General features: G+C 39.3%; 1 protein-coding gene and 1 long non-coding RNA gene across 15 annotated transcripts in view; one reads left to right on the top strand and one right to left on the bottom strand.

Annotated features, from left to right (window-relative positions):
- LOC138763469 (torsin-1A-interacting protein 1-like) overlaps positions 1 to 20,752 on the top strand; it is a 121,545-nt gene that overhangs the window by 15,892 nt on the left and 84,901 nt on the right. For 4 of the 14 annotated variants that reach the window (XM_069937659.1, XM_069937664.1, XM_069937663.1 and 1 more), the window contains exons 2-4: positions 9,146 to 9,223; positions 13,927 to 13,977; positions 19,745 to 19,856. The exons of 2 other annotated variants lie outside the window; for them this stretch is intronic. In XM_069937659.1, coding sequence (XP_069793760.1) covers positions 9,203 to 9,223; positions 13,927 to 13,977; positions 19,745 to 19,856 — 184 coding nt within the window. In that variant the 5' untranslated portion in view covers positions 9,146 to 9,202. Of the gene's footprint in view, positions 1 to 8,098; positions 8,190 to 9,145; positions 9,224 to 13,926; positions 13,978 to 19,744; positions 19,857 to 20,752 lie in introns of those variants that run through there. 8 more of the 14 variants (XM_069937666.1, XM_069937661.1, XM_069937674.1 and 5 more) reach the window with 6 other exon arrangements.
- On the bottom strand, positions 13,743 to 14,394 carry LOC138763471 (uncharacterized). The gene is made up of 2 exons (XR_011357588.1): positions 14,107 to 14,394; positions 13,743 to 14,034 (listed from the first exon to the last, which is right to left on the bottom strand). It is a non-coding gene; the product is annotated as an uncharacterized lncRNA (long non-coding RNA).

The following is a 20,752-nucleotide window of genomic DNA, read 5'->3' as shown; positions in this document are numbered from 1 at the left end:
TGTCTTAAAAATTGGATTTCCTTTTTGATGTACTAATTTATCCCCAACATCAAATCTGGTTCACTCAAATTATCACAAAATTGTGGCATCCTTTTCAAGAGATCATGTGAAGCAAGAAAGTTTGCAGACACTGTGGTTGAATGCAACACACACATGCTGAGAAACCCAGCAGGACACACAGCAGCTATAGGAAGGAAAGGGATAGCCAATGTTTTGTGCCAGAGCCCTTCATCAGGTATATGATCAAAAGATTGTGATTTACTGCCTTTAAAAAGTGTGCAAATGCAACTCGTATGCATGTTGCAGCTGCTGCTTGAACTTGCCATTGTCATCTTGACTGCACATTACCACGAGCTGTTGAAATTCTCTCTCTATGCCCATTAGATAGACTATTAATAGAGGGAGAGGGGGTAAGAGAATGGGGCTGGTGGTTGACGGGGACCCTACGTTGTGAAGCTGTGTCATTAGCTTCTTTTACGGCACCCTGTTTAATCAGGCTGCTCCATGTCAATTATCAATGCCACAGTGCTGCCATTTTTCTGAAGAAGGAGGGAATGATGCTGGAGGTATCACCGGGAGGGGGAGTTGTTCTTCCCCATCTGGAGAAGAAGCACTCCCCCTCCCCGCTGCCATGGGAACAGACAAAGCCACCAGGTGTATTCCATGCTGAATTGAAGCACACTGACCACTGGTTGAGGCATGAAGGTACCACAAAAGTTGCCTGTGTGCTTTTTAAATATGTAATGCAAACAATGTTCCACTGGGGCCATGTTCATTCACCATCAGCATGATGTAATCTTCTTTGAACTGAACCAAGTTATTGGTTGCAAGCTTTGCTCTAATATTTACATAACGGGCAAGTTATTTAATCGGCTCTGAGAAATACCCCATGATCCACCCCTTTCTTCTCATTTCGCAGACCTGCTGAGTTTTCCAGCATTTTCTGTTTTATTTCAAATTTCCAATATCTGCTATTTTGAAGCAAAGTTTTGAGTTATAATCCTCAGATGCTCTTCATCCTGCTGCTTCTGACTTGTTCACCTCAGTGGCAGGTAAGCAGTTTCCTTGGTGTATTGCTGCCAGGCCAAATAATTATTCAGTTCCTCTTCCATAAATCTAACATTTGTAACTTGTTACATCTGTCAAACATCGTTTTTGTGCAAAAAAGAATTGTAATGAAACTCAGTTGATTAACTGAATAATTTTTTTTTAACTGAACAGCATCAAACCTCATCAAGAGGAATGGTCGACTGAGGGCCAAAGCACTCACCAGCTCCAGTATTTGCATAGGTCCTTCTTGATACTTTGCATTTCTTTCTGAAAGTCATGTGTACGTTGAATGAAGTTCACAGCAGCAGTTTGTTGATTGGAGCTAAATCAAGTTTGTTCCCTCTAAGGAAATATCAAGCAGAGACCAGGCATGTTGTTTAGAAGAAAGAAGTTTGCTGTAGCTAGAATCTTTATGACTTGGATTCTCTTTTCAAATTGTGTTGTTTCCCCTGAATCTTCCTCTCTCGATGGCTTTCCCACTTTACAACTTGTGCTGAGACATTGCTTTTTGGCACTGAAAATCCTGAAACATGTTGATATCAGAAACAAAGTTCAGTAAAACTCTTGGTACCTGACAGCTATGGGGGGGAATTGGTAGATGCCAGATAAGCAAGTTTTCCGGTTGCTTGAGACTTGCTCTTAAAATGCCTAATACACCAGTATTTTTTTTTTAAAAAAACCGTTTAAAAGACAAAAGACAGTGCAATATGTAATTTGGATTAAAAAGTATTGTAGTTGTTAATTATGTAATGTTCACTTTAATTTGCGTAACTTACACAATTTAATTTTAACTTCGAACTCCCAGTTGCCAGTACTGTAAGTGTTGTGCGAACCATGCTGCCATCATAATTAATCCCCCCTCCACCAAATTTACAGATAAAGCCTTATTAATGTACAGTACAACTCCGATTATCCAAAATCAGATTCTCTGAAATCCTCATTTATCCAAAAATGTTTTAAATTTTGGATAAATGAGGCTATCCGAAACAAATCAGAAATCCTCACTTATCTGAAATTTTTTCAGAGCTGAACTGACCAGGGACTTTGGGCTGCTGGCAGCAGCAGGGGCCTCTGGCTCCTGGGCAGGAATGGGGCCTCGGTGGGGAGGTGTCAGTGATTGGCAGAGGCCAGCATTTTTTGGGTGAGAATTAATTATTTTAATGCTTATTATTTTAATGCCTTTGTTGTATTTTAAACACTGTTACAAGTGATTTGCTGTTGCTTCTGGGCTGTTTTTAAAAAATGACCAGTTCTTTTTAAAAAAAAATGTTTTTCCAACTTAGGCCAGGTCCCAACCATTTCGGATAATTGGAGTTGTACTGTACTTAATAATATACAAACAAAGATAAAGACTTACTAAGCAGGGATAAGGATACACTTTAAGAGAGTCACTCCAACTGCGAGCAGCATCAACCAGCTCTTCATCCTGGGTGACACCATTTTGTTCAAACACAATTTTATTCAAATACAGTAAAACCTCGTTAGAATGAGATTCGTTAATCCGCGGAATCACTTATAGCGTGGGTGTCTGTGAACCCCAAACTTTATAAATGACAGTTATAAATATAACTGCCACCTATTGAGTTATAAAAATTCATCAGCTTTGTGTTTTTACTTCAACCACGATATCTACAGTTTTACTACATGGAGGCTAGACTGGGTATGAATTGTTCCTGAACTGAGGCGGTAGTAAAGATGGTAACCACTTTGGTGGGTCTCTAGCCACATGTATGCATCTGTTCCGCGACTCAGCTATAATGCGGTATGAAATCGTGGACCCCAATTACTGCGTTCTAACAAAGTTTTATTGTACCTGCTATGGGCAAAGCATAACCAAGGCACTCTGCTTGTTGAATATTTGCTCCCATCTTCCCACACAGTTTATGTGTTACTTCAGAGGTTTACTTTTACAATTTTAATCTTTTATTTGCATTTTTATTCTTTTCCATTCTATCTATCTATTTATTTTCCCCCGGGGAGGGGGGTGGTTAGGGTTAGTTTTGAATACTGGATAACAAGGGTTTTACTGTATTCTCAGAGTTGGATCAGCCCTTCATTGGGAGGTATACCAGGAGTAGTCAGTTTTGCCTGAACAGGAGATGGGCAGTAACATCAGATCCCTCTGATATTTGGATTTGTTTGGTTATTTAACTGAGTGGCATGGCTGGCATAATGGTTAGCACAATATCTTTACAGCACCAGCAATTGGGACCAGGGTTCAAATCCCATGCACTCTGTAAGGATTTTGTATATTCTTCCTGTGTCTGCGTGGGTGTCTCCCGGGGGCTCCGGTTTTCTCCCATCATTCAAAATGTATCCCTTTCGGGCACCAGGTGTCCAAGATCTTATTACCCAGAGTCAAGAGTATTAAAGTGTTCTGAGTCAAAGGCTTTTTAGGAGATATCCCCACCTTCCATCCAATACATTGATTTATTCTTTGCCTATGTGAAGTATATGCTTTAGTATGGGGTTATCGGTTTTCTTTGAAATTAATTTAGTGTCCCATTTGTATACAAATTCTCCTGCTATCTTTTCACCTACCATGTGTAGTCCACAGTCCAATTTTTGCCTGGGTTGGGTGGGGGGAGGGAAGGGGAAAAGCCCCTCAAAGAGTGGGGCGATAAACCTTGCCTTGTCTCCCAATAATTTTTGAAATCTGGTAACTTTACCGCCTCCCCCCAAAACAAATTGTAATCCAAAGCCAACTTTTCCATTGAGATTCTAGCCACCTTACCATTTCATAGGAACCTTCTAACACATTCCCAGAGCGTCTTAAAGAAACCCCAAGACAATGAAATGGGTAACGATTGAATAAGATACTGGAGCCTTGGCATCACCTTCATTCTGACACAGTTAACTTTGCACGCCAGTATTATGGCCAGAGTCCTCCATCTATCAAGGTCTTCCTCAATCTTCCGGAGTGAAGGGAAATAATTAAGTTTGTATAAGTTATGTAAATCTTTATTTTTATCACCAAATACTTAATGCCTTCCTTTGGCCATTTAAATTTGACTTCCCTGTTATTTGACTTATCTATAATTCCCATTCATCAAAGGCATAATTTCACTTTTGTCCAGATTTACTTTACACCTTGAGACTGTCCCATAATCTTCCAGTGTGGTCTTCAAGCTGACCAACGACTCCTTGGGGTCTGTCAAATACACAAATACATCATCAGCAAAAAGGTTGATTTTGTGCTCCATGTGGCCCACCCTGAACCTCCTTGTGTCTGGATCCTGCCAAATGGTTCAATTGCCAGTATGAAACAGCGCTGGAAACAATGGACAGCTATCATCTGGTTCTAATCAATCTACATTAATAAGGGAAAATTATGGAAAATTATGAATAATTCTAATAACTTTCTTAGTTGGAACTTAAAAGGTATGAACCATCTGATTGAAAGGAAAGAAAATTCACATTAAAGAGCTTAAAGCTAATATTGTATTTTTACAAGAAACACATATTCATAGTTGCGATAATTTCCACCTTATGATAAAGTGGAGAGGACATTTTCATTCCTCCTTCCAGGCTAAAGCTGGTTGGGGGGGGGGGGAGGGGTTCAATTTTTCAAGATCAAAATATTCCTTTTGTCCACCACAAAGTCATATCAGATATAAATGGTTGATATATCATTGTTTCAGGGAAAATGGAACAAAAATGGGAGTTTTAGCTATTATCTATGCTCCTAATGCAGCTGATGTGGGATTTTTTAATGGTTTTTCTTCCTTACTGTATTTGAGTTTATACACTCTAGTTCTTGGTGGGGAATTTAATTTGTTGGTTAGACTCTGCTTCGGATCGTCTTCTCCTAAACCCACTATAATGAACAAATCTTCCCCATTAATTCATTTTTTAAAAATCAGATTATGGCATTTCTGATGTTTTTTGTTTTTTATCCAATTAGTGGAGAGTATTTTTTTCCACATGTTCATCGAACTTATTCGTGAATTGATTATTTTCTTATTAATAATCAACTGATCCCTCTGACTCGGTCCTGTTGTTATCAAACTATTGTAATGTCAGATCATGCCGCTGTTGTTTTAACTATGACATTTCCTGGCTTTCTGCAAATCAAAAGACATTGGTGTTTCAATTCAAGTTTACTATCAATTAATGACTTTGTAAAATTTATGGAGAAGCAGTTAACCTTTTTCTTTGATAAAAACAATTCATCAGAAACTCCCATTCTGATTGGGATGCTATGAAAGCTTATCTGAGGAGGAAAATTATTCCTTACTGTGAATTTAAAAAAAGAAGACAGTAAAAAAAAATTAGAATAAGTTAATTAAATTGAACAATAATATGCTCACTTGATTTGATTATATCGTCTTGTATATGGAAAGGTAAGCGCCCTCATCTAAGCAAGGTTCATCTTCAAAAACCGAAAAGGAATGGAGGCATCTAATTTCAGATTTTACTACTGGGCAGACGTAAATCCTTTACTGCGATAAATGTAAGAGAGAAGAGGCTTCTTTAATTCGTATGTTTTGGACATGTCCTAGCCTTGAAAAATGCCAGAGGGAGGTATTTCAAACTCTATCTTTAATTCTAAACATGAATTTGGAGCTTAATCCTCTGGTTGCTCTTCTTGGTACAAGTGGAGAAGATGATATTCTTCGAACTCCAATTAAATGTTTTACTGTCTTTTGCATCTCTCCTGGCTAGACGTGGAATTTTGCTTAGAAAAAGATATGTTATTCAATTAATAATTCACATATAAGTTTTCAAATGCTGTGAGGACCATTCTTGAATTACTTTCAAAACTTCTAAATATAATGTTATTTTTATATTTGGCGTTTTATTCCATGAACTAAGTACATATTTTCGTTAGTCATACACCCTGGGTTGGGGATAGGCTTTAGAAGCACGCTATACGTGGAAAAAAAAATTCTTATTGATATAATTTTGAATTATGGTTATATGTGCTTTATAGCTTGATGAGTTATCTAATTTGTCATTAATATTTTGTTTTGCGTAAATGTTTTGCATGTACATGCTTATTTGAGAAAATCAATAAAAATATTTAAAAAGCATTGTTGGTGACTGGTTTGATTGCGATCACCTATCAACAGAATGTTGTGGAACCAACCAGAGAATAGACATTGTTAAATCTGGTCATTGTAATGATTAAGATCAATTAATCAGGTAAAGGGTCCTGTGAGGACATGTTCAGTTGAAGAATGAGAAACTTGGGAATGAAATAAGGGCCTTAAACTAAAAGTCAAATACAAAAGTTTGATGACAGTTAGCTGAAGTGGTTGAATAAAACTGTTTAAGGTAAGATATGCTGTTGCAGTCATTACAGCACTATACGGGGTCTTCAGGATGCAATGTTTTGCTGACTCATTTAAACCTATTCCACAACAATCCAATTTTTCCTGACTTCACAGCCTTTATTTTTCCTATATTTATGTACCAACCAAAGAGTCTTTTGAATGTCCTATTTGTACTTGCCTCCACTATCTCTATCAATGAATTTCAGACACCCACACCTCTGAGTTTAAAAAAACTTTACCTCTGACATCTCCCCATAACTTTCACCTCAAACAGATAACCAGAGTAAAACACGGAAGTTTTCCAATACCATGGTTGAAGTAAAAACAATGCTGGAGAAACTCAGCAGGTCAAATATTGTAATTTATATAGCAAAGATAAAGATACATAACCAATAATGCTTTGGTTTGAGGCCTTCATCAAGGTATCTACAAAATTTTGCAATTGAATTTAAAGGAAAGGCTTATAATGTTCTGAAACGTAGTAATAGGCAAAAGGATTGGGAACAGTTTAGAAACCAACACCAGATGACTAATATAATAAAAAGGAAGAATTTAGATAAAGCTAGAAAAGCAACAAATTACAAAAAACATACTTTCTATAATTATGTAAAGGGGTGGAACCATTAGTGTAGAAATTAACAACAACAACAACCCAGGTTCGAATCTGCCACTCTGCAAGGAGTTTGTATGCTCTCCCTGTGTCTGCATGGGTTTCCCCAGGTGGTTCAGTTTCTTCTCAAGTTCCAAAGTCATACAAGTTTAGTAGGTTAATTGGTCATATTGGATGGCGCAATTTTGTGGGCTGGAAGGACCTGTTATTGTGCTGTATCTTGTATAGAAAAACCTGAAAAATGGTCCATCAATGAATGAGAATTATAAATTAATAAAGGGAAATAAGGAAATGGAAGAATATTTTTTGATATGTCCTTGTGGAACAAGACCTTTGTTACACCCCAAACCAGCAACAATAGAGGACACAATAAAAAAGGGTTAAATTTTAACTATTTATTAATAACTATTAATAATATGATATCTTACCCAAATTAATCCCACTAAATGCCTCTAATAGTAAATATACAGAGATTATTTACAAAAAGTGTGTATGTGGGTGGGTGGAGACCCAGACCATTACATTAGTAATGCCCATTAGTAAAAAAGGAAAAATCCCCAAAACCCCAGGTCAGTCCGGTCAAGTAAGTCAATCCAAAAACACAGTCCATAGAATTCACTCTCAAAGTTCAATGTCCAAATTCAGTTCCTCAAATGATAACAAAAGGACTCCGAATGTATGTTGGAGAGAGAGATGAACAATGTTGCTTGGCAGTAAACATGAATCCTTTGCAGGTTTCTTCACATGGACTTTCCTCGGTTCTTCAAGGTTGGGCTTTTTTTAAACCACCTCACTTATGAAGCCTGTGCCTTTAACACAGCTTCTTCACAATTTCCTCCTTTAACTGCAGACTCAAAGTGTCCTTTTTGTAACACTCAAATTCAGTTAGCCAGAACCATTCTCAATGCAAAGCAAGTGGTGTCTCTGTGTATCCTCTGGTTTCTCCACCGAACTCTCTATCTCTGCCTCAGCCAGCCTGATTTTTTTTTCTCTCTCACTCACATTCAGACACAACTTCACAGCTCGACCTTGGCAAACCACCAGTGAGTTACACAGTTCTCAGTAGAAATCCATCCTTTAAAGTGACAGTCCAAAAGGTCAGTTCATGGTCCATAACACCCGAAATGCATTACAATAATGAAAGGAAACCAGTGAGCAAAAGAGAGGGAAACAGTTAGTAATTCTCACTGGAGGAAAAAAGAATAAGATAAACTTAAGAGATTAAAGGTGGACGTGTTTCCAAAAGGCTATTGGTAAGGTGCTATGTAATAGATTTTTTAATTTTAGAGATACAGCATGGTAACAGGCTCTTCTGGACTTCAAACCTATGTGAGACTGATGTAAGAAAGTGGGGGGTGGGTTGGTGTTTGGTGGCAATAGAAGAGTGGACCAGGGAGTCACTTTGAGACTGCAAAAAATCGAAAAGGGAGGTAAGTTTGGGGCAGTGAAACATACTTTTTTTCTCCTCCACAGTTCTGCTCAAAGCCGTTAACCTGAAACATTCGCTGTTTCTTTTCCCACTGATATGGCTGAGTTACTACAAAGTTTTTCCAGCATTTGCTGATTTTAATTTTAAGTTTCTTGCATCAGCAGAATTTTTGTAAATTTTCATTTGCTAATTCTGTTGGACGTAGATCAGAGAAAATTCAGTAGGCTGACTTCTGGGAAGAAGATGTTGAAAGCTTGAGCAGTTAGGCCAAACTTGCAGCTTTTCAGAAGAATGAGGGGTGATCTTATTGATTCAGATACTGTGGGGGGGCTTGACAAGGGAGCTGCTGAATGTGATGTTTCTCCTTTGGCAATGAAAATCTGAAACCAGGGACATCTTTTCAGAATAAGTGGTCACTCATTGAAAATGGAGAGGGGTTTTTTTCTTGAGGGTCGTGAATTTTTGGAGGTAGTTATTGACTGAATTATTAAAGTTGAGTTGGATTTTTGGACATTGGAATTAGGTGTACTGGAAATATTAATAAGCTGATTACTGCATCGAGAAAAAGAAATTGATGTTTTTTTAATATCTTGACCATACAGCGGTGGTCAATGTAAATACACAACATTTCATTAATCCAAAATAGGAAATGGGTTGGTTCATATCAGAACTTGTTCTTTAAACAGCGAATATCATGAGTGGAAAATACTAACTGGCTCGGTAACTGAGTGGGACCATCCACAAAGATACAGTTATTAATGGATTCTCTGATAAACACAGATTCCTCCATAAGGAATGAAAGTGACCAGATGGTAACACCACGTCCTTCAATAAGGAATGCAAGAAAAAGAAATGCTGGTGAGCTACTCTAATTACATGAAACTCATTTACTTCATCCCATTAACTCTTTTAAGCAGTTTGTCCACTTGCCAAGAGATACTGGTCACAATATTTTAGGCATGCTTTCACTTCTTTAATTTTTAAAAATATTTCGTGTTAATTTTGTGGTCAAACAAGTATCAAGAATTAACCATCACAAAAAAACAGAAATGAAAAGGAATAACTGATACAGGCTGTCCAAATTTCAAAACAACCCCACCCCTCCTTTCCCCCAAAACAAAAACCCCTTAATAAGAAAAAATATAGAAATTAGAAAGGAAAAGATAGAAAGAGAAAGTGAATAAGAAAATAGAATGAAGAAGAAAAAGAAAGAAAGAGGAACTGTTGTGATCTGGAATCCAATTCCGAAAACCTAACTTTCTCTTAATTATGGAAAAAAAAGATAGAAAATTTAAAAATAGAATGTGTCTTAAGTATTCAACCCTGTATTGTGCAAATGTGGCTGCCGTATCTGAAAACATTATACTTCTTCCTAAATAATAAGTAATTTTCTCCAGGGGAACACAACTATGCATTTTTGCATTCCATCGGGCTATGCCCAGAAGGCAATCAAACTTCCAGGTAACTGCAATACATTTCCTGGCCACTGCTGATGCAATTTTAAGAAATTCTCACTGGTATTTTGACTGCCTCTTTAGGTTTTATGTCCACAATATTTCCTATGAGAAACAATTCTGGACTTTGTGGCAATTGCTTCCCAATAATATGGTTTAATAAAATTCTTAAAATATTACCAAAGTTTTTCAGTTAAGAGCATGATGAGGTAGAATGTAAAAATGTAAGTGTTTTTTTCCCTGCATCTAAAACATATATTGGGTATATTAAAATTTGATTTATGCAAGTTCTGCAAGGTAAGATATAGCTGATGCAAAAAGTTATATTGCACCAGTCTGTAACTTACATTAATTATATTAATCATGCAATCATGACATAAATCAGGCCAGGTCTTATCATCAATACTAATATTCAAGACTGATTCCCATCTTTATTTTGATTTGTATAACTCCCACTTAGGAGTGCCTGATTGAAATAAAAAATACATTACTGATGTAAATTTCTTTGTGATCCACTTTCAAATCAGAATCTCCATTTCACTGCACTCATGATTGGTCCTAATTCATCTCTGAAAAAACTCTTAATTGAAAGTACTGGACGATTGTATTATTATGAATATTGTATTTATTTTTTGTGTTAAAATGACATTTATTGCCCATGTACATAACGATCTTCTACATATCTGATCCCTTTGCGGGACCAAACATATCCCTTGTTAAAGGAATTAATCTATTTTGAATCGAGGGCATTTTTGGAGTTTTTTTTTTCTTGATCCAATTGAATGAACTTCTTGAATTGTTCCTTTCATTGCAAGCAAAAATACTTTGTAGATACAAATAAGTGAGAAAATTGCACTGAGTTTTGTACTTGGAAAATAAATTAAGAATTGGAGCTGTTTGTTTTGATCAAAATAATTAATCTGAAACATATGAAACATTTTAAATTCATTCAGAAACTTGTCTTGCTTTCAAACTAGTAGGATTTCAGAATTGCCTCTTTAGTAAATTTGAGCCCCATTAATATAAAATTGGCAGTTATTTATAGGGCTTGGAGATTTTTCCTTATTTAATTTTTAATCAACATGAAGTTACATATCAAACAAAACCAAAGAAACATTACAGATATATATACAATAAAATACTAAAATGGAACTACATGTTGATGAAGAAAGAATCAATACATTATTAAATTTTGTAGTATTGTTTATAAATAAAAAATTACACACCAAGCTGATCCTTAAAAGAAAAGTTGGAAACAGAAAAAGGAAAAGAGAAAAAAGAATAAGAGGTAATTCTCCAATATAATGTGACAAAATTGTGTTTTCCAAAAGCATTAATTACTTACAGATGAAACATTATGTGATTCATCCAGAGCTTACTTCCTCCCTTAGGGGATAAATGTCTTGACATAGACATCACTAGGGATTCTGGAGATAGTGTATTGGAGACAGGAGGGGGAAATCATCAAAGATTAACCCCTGTGAATCCAAAATACCAGTTCCATATTCTTAAAAATATGTTGTAATTTCTGAGATTATAAGTAATCTCCAGGGGAACATAACTATGCATTTCTGACTTCCAGTAGGTCAGACTCAGTTAGGAATCAGATTTCCAAGTAATGGCTAAGCAAGTTTAACCAAAAAAACATTTATTTTGGTATTTGCAGTTTTTATCATCTATCTTTCACCTAGATGAAATCAAAATGTAACAATAAATATCCTGATCTAAATTGTGTTTTCTTATACAATAAAGTATTCTGAAACATTTAACTTGTTAAACAGTTAAATGCTTTGACAGCCTCATTTTAGGTCTTATATTTGCTAATTTCCCCAATAAAAAAATTCTGGCACCTGAGGGTATCAAATTCCAGTAATTTGTTCCAGGAGATTCCCCAAATCTTCCCAGAAGGATCTCACCTTGGGGCATGACCAGGTTGAATGCAAAAAGGTCCCTATATTTTGACTGCATCAAAAACATTAATTGGATAATTCAGATTTCAATTTATTTAATTTTTGCGGAGTAAGGTACAACTGATGCAAAAGATTATATTGCACCAACCTATACCTTACATTAATTTTATTACTCACACTGTCCTGACACAGGTCAGACCAACAAAATGGATCAATTTCTATACCCAAATCATATTCCCATCTCTCTCTCTTGACTTATCTTGTCCTTGTTTAGAGGCTTCCACCTGAAGTAAGAAATACATTTTTGAGATAAATTTCTTTGTGATTCCCTTTTGAATTAGAGTCTCTATTTCATTACATTGCGGAAAGGTCAGTGCTGGACCTACTTTATTCCTTAAATAAGATTTTAACTGAAGAAAGCAGATAAGGATATATTTAAATCTCCAAATTTATTCCTGATTTGTTCAAATGTCATAAATTGTCCCTGCTCAAAACAATGCTCGATATATTTGAATCCACTCTGAGACCAAGAATGTAAAGATTTATTGATGCCTCTATTTGTGTAGTTACTAGATCAAGCAGTGACAACATGTACTCTTCTGAAATCCTCAGTTGCGGTTATTACAACGATTCCCAAAAAGGATAGGGACCCATTGAAACCATCGTCTTATAGGCCCATAAAATTATTGAATACGGACAATAAGATCATTTCTAAAGCTCTGGAAAATAGATTGGCAGTATATTTGCAAAATTAATAAATATAGATCAGATAGGTTTTGTACAGAAGAGGCAGTCTGTGAACAATGTTAGCAGACTGCTCAATATTATATATCTGACACAAATGGATGAATTGAGTGTCACTCTGGCCCTAGATGTGGAGAAAGCTTTCGACAGACTGGAATGGGACTATTTATTTAAAGTTTTGGGAAAATTTGGACAAGGAGAGGTATTTATTAATTGGGTTAAACCTCTATATTACCCGAAAGCAAAAGTAATCACTAATTATCAAATCCCATTGGTGTTCCCATTGTACTAATCTAATAGACAAGGTTGTCCATTATCTCCAGCCCTTTTCATTCTGGCTATTGAACCATTAGCAGAATCTCTCTCCCAAGATCCAGACATGAAAGGCTTTAGGGTTAACTAGGAAGAACATTAAATCAATCTGTTTGCTGACGATGTTCTGATATATCCAACAGGCTCAGCGAGTTCATAACAAAAATTGCAGTCTAAATTGGAATTTTTCAGGACTTTCTCGGGCTATTGAGTTAATTGGAATAAAAGTGAAGTTATGCCACTTACAAATGGTAATTATGATCATGTTAAAAGAGACTCTCAATTTAAATGGTCATTTAATGGGTTAAAATATTTAGGTATTAAGATGGATAATAACTTACAGAATTTATATAAATTTAATTATCTTCCCTTGCTTTGGAAAATTGAGGATAATTTAAATGGACAACACTTCCAATTACTTTGATGAGAAGAGTCAATTATATTAAAATGAATAATATTGACTAAATTTCAATATCTTTTCCGAAACCTACCTATTTTAGTGCCACATTGGTTCTTTCAGAATTTAAATAAATATATTAGGAAGTGTCTGTGGAAGGGTAAGTTTCCCAGAGTATGATAAATTAATCTGAAATTATGAATTGGGAGGAGTAAAGCTCCCAGACTTGAAAAAATATTATTGGGCAACCCAAATGAAGTTTGTTGCCTCCCTCTTTGACAGAGGAAACAAGTCATCTTGAGTAAAGTTGGAACTGAACAAGGTTGGTGAGAAAATTGTATATATAAATAGAATTCTAAATTATTAAATGGTCCTAAGGAAGCCCCCTTCTAAAACATTACAATTTGGAATAAACTCAATGGTCATATTGGTGCTGGGGAAGGCCTCTCACCCAAAACTACCCTTGCTCAAAGTAAATTAATTCCGTTAACATTTAATAACATTTTAAAATTAGTTTTAAATGCAACTGGGTGCTTTCACTTATTTAACAACTACAATAATCCAAGGTATTAATTTTATTCAATGTGATAGAACAGACTATTCAGAGATATTGAAAAAATTGTGACACATGAGTTCAAAGCCACCACTAACATATCACCATGATAATGCCTGCTTAACAAATAGGATTGATCAGCAGTCTTGATGGCCATTGTATATTCATTATGCTTGTTGTGTCTTTCTCAGCCTGTGGACAAGGTTCAGAATCATCAGAGCCTGAAAATGAATCTCGTAAAGGTATGTTCTTTCTGTTTGTTGATTTTTTTTAAATTCACTCCAGGAGGTTTGTTTGTGCTGTGAAAACAATGTGAGCAGTGAACCTAAGCTAAAAAATAAAACACAGTTAATGTCCACTCACTGAGTTACCTGCTGGAAAAGAATCCATTCTGTTAAAATTATCTTTCCATGGCAATGCTGCAGGTTGTCCTGGAAATGAGGGCAACTGGGATGGGAGCTGCACGAGGCTTCTAGAGTCATCTTCCAGTCTGAATATATTCCATCACACATCTGTAAAACAAGAAAGGGATGGATGAGGTAGAAGTGTCAGAGTAGGAGAGTGAGGGAGATAATGGTGCAGAGGTCCCCAAATGGAGAACCTGTGGCAGTGTGAGCAGTGGAAGAAACACAACCACTAGGTTGAGGGTCGTGGTGACAGTTTTTATTCAAATTCAGAATGAGCTCAGTCACCTGGTGCATTGTGACATCATAATCGCTGCCCAGGGTGCCCCCTGGAAGGGATGCTGGAGTCAGAGAGAAACCTCTGACGACGCCATTTCCCCATGGCTGCCCCACCACGTGGCGATACAAGTGGGGCTAGTTCGCCATGAGGACGTGCGCCGCCACACAAACCACCCCCCCCCCTCCCCCAGAACCAGCTACATGTCCTGTCGCTTTGGCAGCCGCCCTGGCGCTTGAGCGTGGCTGTCTGCACCGTAAAAAGTTCCCCTCTACCCCCAACATCCAGGGTGAAGGTTCCGCCAGACTGGTGCAAGACTTTGTATTGCCCCTCATACGGTCACTGTAGCAGTGCACCTTGTGGTCCCCTCCACACGAAAATGAACTGGGCCGAGTCGAGCTCTTGGGGAGATGAAATGGCTGGGTGCTGTGGTGTGCTGGGGTGGGGGAGCTAGGGAGGCCAGTGAAGTCACCCGGCAGGGAAAGCGGTGCGCCATAGACCATCTCCACTGCTGAAGCGTGCAGGTCCTCCTTGGGTGCTGTCCTAATCCCGAGGAGGACCCAGGGTAGTTCGTCCACCCAGTCTGGTCCAGAGAACCTGGCCATGAGATGCCTTCAGGTGCCTGTGAAACCTCTCCACCAACCCTTTGGACTGCGGGTGGTATGCTGTGGTATGGTGAACCTTGAGGCTCTTGTTGAACTCTTTCCTGGCGGTGGCTATGGTGGCAATTTTGGGCCTGTGGGGTTCTGCTGTGTCCAGTCAGGTGGAGTGGAACTTTTGGGTGTTGACCAGCCCTTTGCCCTTCACGTCAACCAGTAGGCCGTGAGCTCTGAGGAAGTCGGCCCCTAACAGCGCGGTGCCCACGGAGGCTAGGACGAACCTCCAATGGAACTTCTCCTTCCTGATCTGGATCTGTGCCCTGCAGGTCCCTTAGGTCCTGATGGTGGAGAAGTTGGTCGCCCGCAGGGTTGGACCTCAAGATCAGGTGCGAGTTTCTAATGCTGTGGGGGGAAGGACACTGAGCTCACCCCCTGTGTCCACCAGGAATCAGCAGCTGGTGGATCTGTCCATCACATGAAGGAGGCTGTTTGTGTGGCCAGCCGTCGCAACCATCAACGGTGGCTGGCCTGGTCGTTTTCCTGAAACCCGCAGGGCTGGCGGCACTTAGGGGCCTGCGCTCCCCAGCACTGGTGGTAGAAACACCAGGTCAACTGGCCCTCCTCTGGCTTGGTCTTGGGAGCAGCTTTCGGTTGGCTGGCTCCTAGTCGTGCCACCTGGTTGAGGGCTGCCTCGTTCTCCCTCTTCGTGCGCCAGAGGGCACCCGCACAGACTGCTGCTTTCCTCGGGTTCGAGAAGTCTTCATCTGTGAGGACCAGCTGGATATCCTCCGGCATCTGTTCCAGGAATATCTGGTGGAAGAGAAAACAAGGCTTGTGGTCTTCCGCCAGGGCCAGCATTTTGTCCATCAGCGCCGATGGACTTGGGTCCCCAAGCCCATCTAGGTGAAGGAGCCTGGAAGCCCGTTGCTGGGGAGTTAGTCTGAAAGTTTCAAGCAGTAGGTCTTTGAGGGCGATGCACTTGCTCGTAGCTGGGGTGTGGTGGATGGTGTCCAGAGTGCTTACAACATGATAGAACATCGTGGTGTCTGAGGAGATGTTGCAGAGTTGAAATTGTGCTTCTGCCTGCCTGAACCACGTTCTCAGTCGGTGGGTCCAAAAGGGGGGAAGCTTGATGGAGATAGCATTAACCTCTGCTGAATCCATGGTGTTTTGAGAAAAATGTCCTCATGGCTGCCCCACCACCTGGTGATACCAAGTTGCTGATCGTTTGACAAAACTGAACCTAAAGCACCAAGGTCAGTGGAAGGTTGCAACTTGGATGACTTATGATATCAGTTTGCAAATGTTTCAATCTGCTCAGTGAGATTTTGATGACATTATGAGAGAAGGAAGCAAAAGAGAGTCCCTTCAGAGTCAATTAGTGCTCATTGATTTGTTTCCAGGGCTCCCACAGCTTCTGCAGCCACAAAGACCCCTGTTTGATCCATTGGCAACCTGAGCTTCAGATCCAAACCTCTGATATGATCAGGAAGCCTTCAGTGCCCAAAGCCCTTCAGGAGCCCTTCATGCCCTCAGCACCCTCCAAAATCCTGGTTCTGATACCTGGTTCCCATGAGCTAGTCTCCTGCAGCCCGTGCAAGTCTGCCAATTGCAAGTCGCCCACAGCTTGTGTGGGTCCCTCAGCCACTGAGCCTCCTGTTTGTCCGCCATCCCTAGTCACTGTCTTGTAGTATTGTCTCCTCTGTCAGTGGGAGGTGTTCTACCCATTTCTGGTGCCCTACACCAGTCTACTGCTCCCCTGAGTCTGCGACCCCTCATGGCCGCTGCCTTGCACAGGTACTGCCATTTTGGGAACATACCCGTAGTTGCCGGATTTTACTTTTAATCACCTGAGTGGGGCTGCTGGCATAATGACTGGGCAGTTGAATCCTTCAGAGCAGCACTGTATCTCCTCTCTCCTGGGTCCACACCAGCAGCAGTGCTGCTATTACAGCGGCTCCAGCAATGCCACCATTTTTTTGGTGATGCTTACAAAGGGACCAATAAGGATGTAAAATATTTGAAGGTGAATGGCCATTAACATGGAATATGGGTTAATATGGTTGATCCTTCAGAAAAATATGCAAAATCACTTTTTATAAGTGATAAACGAATTCAAAGGGGAATACCTAGCTCTTGGTAATCAAACCTTGTGATTCAGATTGTATAAAACAGCCAAACCAGTGGAATGCACAAATCTGCTGGAGAAATTCAGCAGGTCAGGCAGCATCCTGAGAATATATGGGTTAATTTCCCAATACCAGGTCAAAAATAGCCTCTCCTCCAGTTGGCCTTTCCACATACAGTGCCCTCCATAATGTTTGGGACAAAGACACTTTTTTTCCTTCATTTGCCACTTTGCCCCACCGTTTTAAATCGGTAATCAAACCATTCACGTTGTTAAAGTGCACATTCCAGATTTGATTTGTTTATTTGTGTACATTTTGGTTTGACCATGTTGAACCTATAACACTTTTTATAGTCTCTTCAGTTCAGGGCACCATAATATTTGGATCATAGCAATGGTATGTATATTAAAATAGTTTAGGAATTTGTTGTATATTCCTTACTTGAAGATTGTAATTCATAGACATCACCAGGTGATGAGTATCTTCTCTGGTGATGCTCTAATAGGCCTCTACTACAGCCAGCTTCAGCTCCTGCTTGTTTCGGGGGCTTGTCCCCTTCAATTTTGTTTTCAACATATGGAAGGCATGCTCTATTGGATTTAGGTCGGGTGACTAACTTGACCATTTAAGGATTTTCTAGTTTTTAATTGGAAAAACTCCTTTGTTGCTTGGGCAGTATGTTTGAGATTCAATGTCTTGCTATAGGATGAAGTGACGTCCAATGAGTATGGAGGCATTTGCTTAAACTTGAGCAGATAAGATGTTTCTTAACAGCTCAGAATTAATTTTGCTGCTGCCATCAGTAATTACATAATTAATGAAGATAAATGCCAGACCACAACACTCCCACCACCATGTTTCACAGATGAGATAGGTATGCTTTGGATCTTGGGCCATTCCTTTATGCCTCCACACTTTGCTCTTGCCATCACTCTGATACAGGTTAATCTTAGTCTCATCTGTCCACAAGACCTTTATCCAGAATACTGCACGCTCTTTTAAATATTACTTGGCAATCTGTAATCTGGCCATCCTGTTTCTGTGGCTAACTAGTAGTTTGCATCTTGCAGTGTAGCCCTTTGTTTATGAAGTCTTCTGTGGACAGGTGTAGCCTCTGTATTTTTGTTCATGTGGACAGTACATAGGAACATAGGAAGTAGGAACAGGGGTAGGCCAAAAATGGCCCATCGAGCCTGCTCCGCCATTCAATACGATCATGGCTGATCTAATTTATGACCTAACTCCATCTACCTGCCTTCTCCCCATATCCCCTAATTCCTCTATCATGTAGAAATTTATCTAACCGAATTTTAAATATGTTTAATGAGGCAGCCTCAACCACTTTCCTAGTTAGAGAATTCCAAACATTCACTACTCTCTGGGAAAAACTATTTTTCCTCATCTCTGTCCTAAATCTACTCCCCCGAATCTTGAGACTGTGTCCTCTCATTTTAGTTTCCCCGGCCAGCTCAAAAAACATTCCTACATCTATCCTATCCATACCCTTCATAATCCTATATGTTTCTATAAGATCTCCTCTCTTTCTTCTGAACTCGAGCGAATACAATCCTAGACGATTTAATCTTTCATCATAAGTCAACCCCTTCATCCCAGGGATCAACCTAGTAAACCTCCTCTGGACCGTCTCCAAAGCCAGTATATCCTTCCTCAAATATGGAGACCAGAACTGGACACAGTACTCCAGGTGCGATCTCACCAGTACCTTATACAGTTGCAACATTACGTCCCTACTCCTGAATTCAATTCCTCTAGCGATGAAGGCCAACGTTCCATTTGCCTTCTTAATAACCTGCTGCACCTGCAACCTAACTTTTTGCGATTCATGCACAAGCACTCCCAAGTCCCTCTGCACAACAGCATGCTGTAGTTTTTCACCATTTAAATAATATTCAGCTCTTTTATTTTTCTTGCCAAAGTGGATAACCTCACACTTACTAACATTGTACTCCATCTGCCAGACCTTTGCCCACTCATCCAGCTTAACTATATCCCTCTGCAGACTCTCCACATCCTCATTACAATTTGCTCTTCCACTCAATTTGGTGTCATCCACAAACTTGGCTGCACCACATTTTGCCCCCTCCTCCAAGTCATCAATGTAAATGATGAAGAGTTGTGGGCCTAACAATGACCCCTGCGGCACCCCACTTACCATTCTCTGCCAACCTGAAAAACTCCCATTTATCCCGACTCTCTGCCTCCTGTCAGACAACCAATTTTCAATCCAAGCCAATTTATTTCCCTGGACTCCACTTTCCTGTAACTTACTGAGAAGTCTCTTGTGCGGCACCTTATCAAACGCTTTCTGGAAATCCAAATATGCAACATCAACCTGTTCCCCTCTATCCACCGCACCCATTATATCCTCAAAGAATCCTAACGTTTGTTAAACAAGATCTTCCCTTTCTAAAACCATGCTGCGTCTGCCCGATTGAACCGTTACGTTCCAAAAGTTTCACTATTTCATCTTTAATGACGGCTTCAAGCATTTTTCCAACCACAGACGTCAAGCTAATTGGCCGATAATTTCCAGTCTTTTGCCTACATCCCTTCTTAAAAAGACATTTGCTGTCTTCCAGTCTGCCGGGACCTGCCCAGAATCCAAGGAATTTTGGTATATGACCACCAATGCATCAACTATAACTTCTGCCATTTCCTTCAGAACCCTTGGATGCATATCATCAGGACCAGGTGATTTGTCTGGCTTTAGTTTCTCCATCACTACTTCCTTTGTAACAACTATTTTATCAAGGCCCTCCCCAACATTCGCATCCTTAACTCCGCATTTGGGCATGCTGGACATGTCTTCCACCGTGAAGACTGACACAAAATATTTGTTTAATGCCTTGGCCATTTCCTCATTTTTTGCTACCAGTTTTCCTTTCTCATCCTCCAAGGGTCCTATGTTAACTCTGGCCACCCTCTTCCGTTTTATATATTTATAAAAATTTTTTGCTTTCTGTTTTTATATTTTGTGCCAATTTACTTTCATAATCCTTTTTCCCATTTCTTATTACCCACTTTTTAACCCCTTGTTGTCTCTTAAAGTTATCCCAATCTTCCAGTTTCCCACTGCTCTTTGCAGCTTTGTACACCTGCGCCTTCAATTTTAAACTCTCCTTTATTTCCTTTGTTAACCACAGTTGATTTTTCCCTCCCTTGCTGCCCTTTTTCCTGACCGGAATATATTTTTGTTGAGCATTACAAAATATTTCTTTGAAAATCTTCCACTGTTCCTCAACTGTTTCATCAATTAGCCTGTGCTCCCAGTCCACTCTGCCCAATTCCTCCCTCATCCTATGGTAGTCACTCCTGTTTAAGCATAATATATTAGTTTTAGATCTAACTATTTCCCCTTCCATCTGAATGAGAAATTCAATCATACTATGATCGCTATTTCCCAGATGGTCTCTGACTATTACATCATTTACTCTACCTATCTCATTGCACAACTCTAGATCCAGGAGAGCATTTTCTCTTGTGGGTTCCTTAACATGCTGCTCAAGAAAGCTATCGCGGATGCATTCTATGAAGTCCTCTTCCAGACTCCCACGACCAACTTGATTTTCCCAATCTATGTGGAAGTT

Source organism: Narcine bancroftii, chromosome 5, assembly GCF_036971445.1.
Source record: "Narcine bancroftii isolate sNarBan1 chromosome 5, sNarBan1.hap1, whole genome shotgun sequence".
Taxonomy (NCBI): domain Eukaryota; kingdom Metazoa; phylum Chordata; class Chondrichthyes; order Torpediniformes; family Narcinidae; genus Narcine; species Narcine bancroftii.
This window is presented reverse-complemented; position numbering and strand designations above follow the sequence as displayed.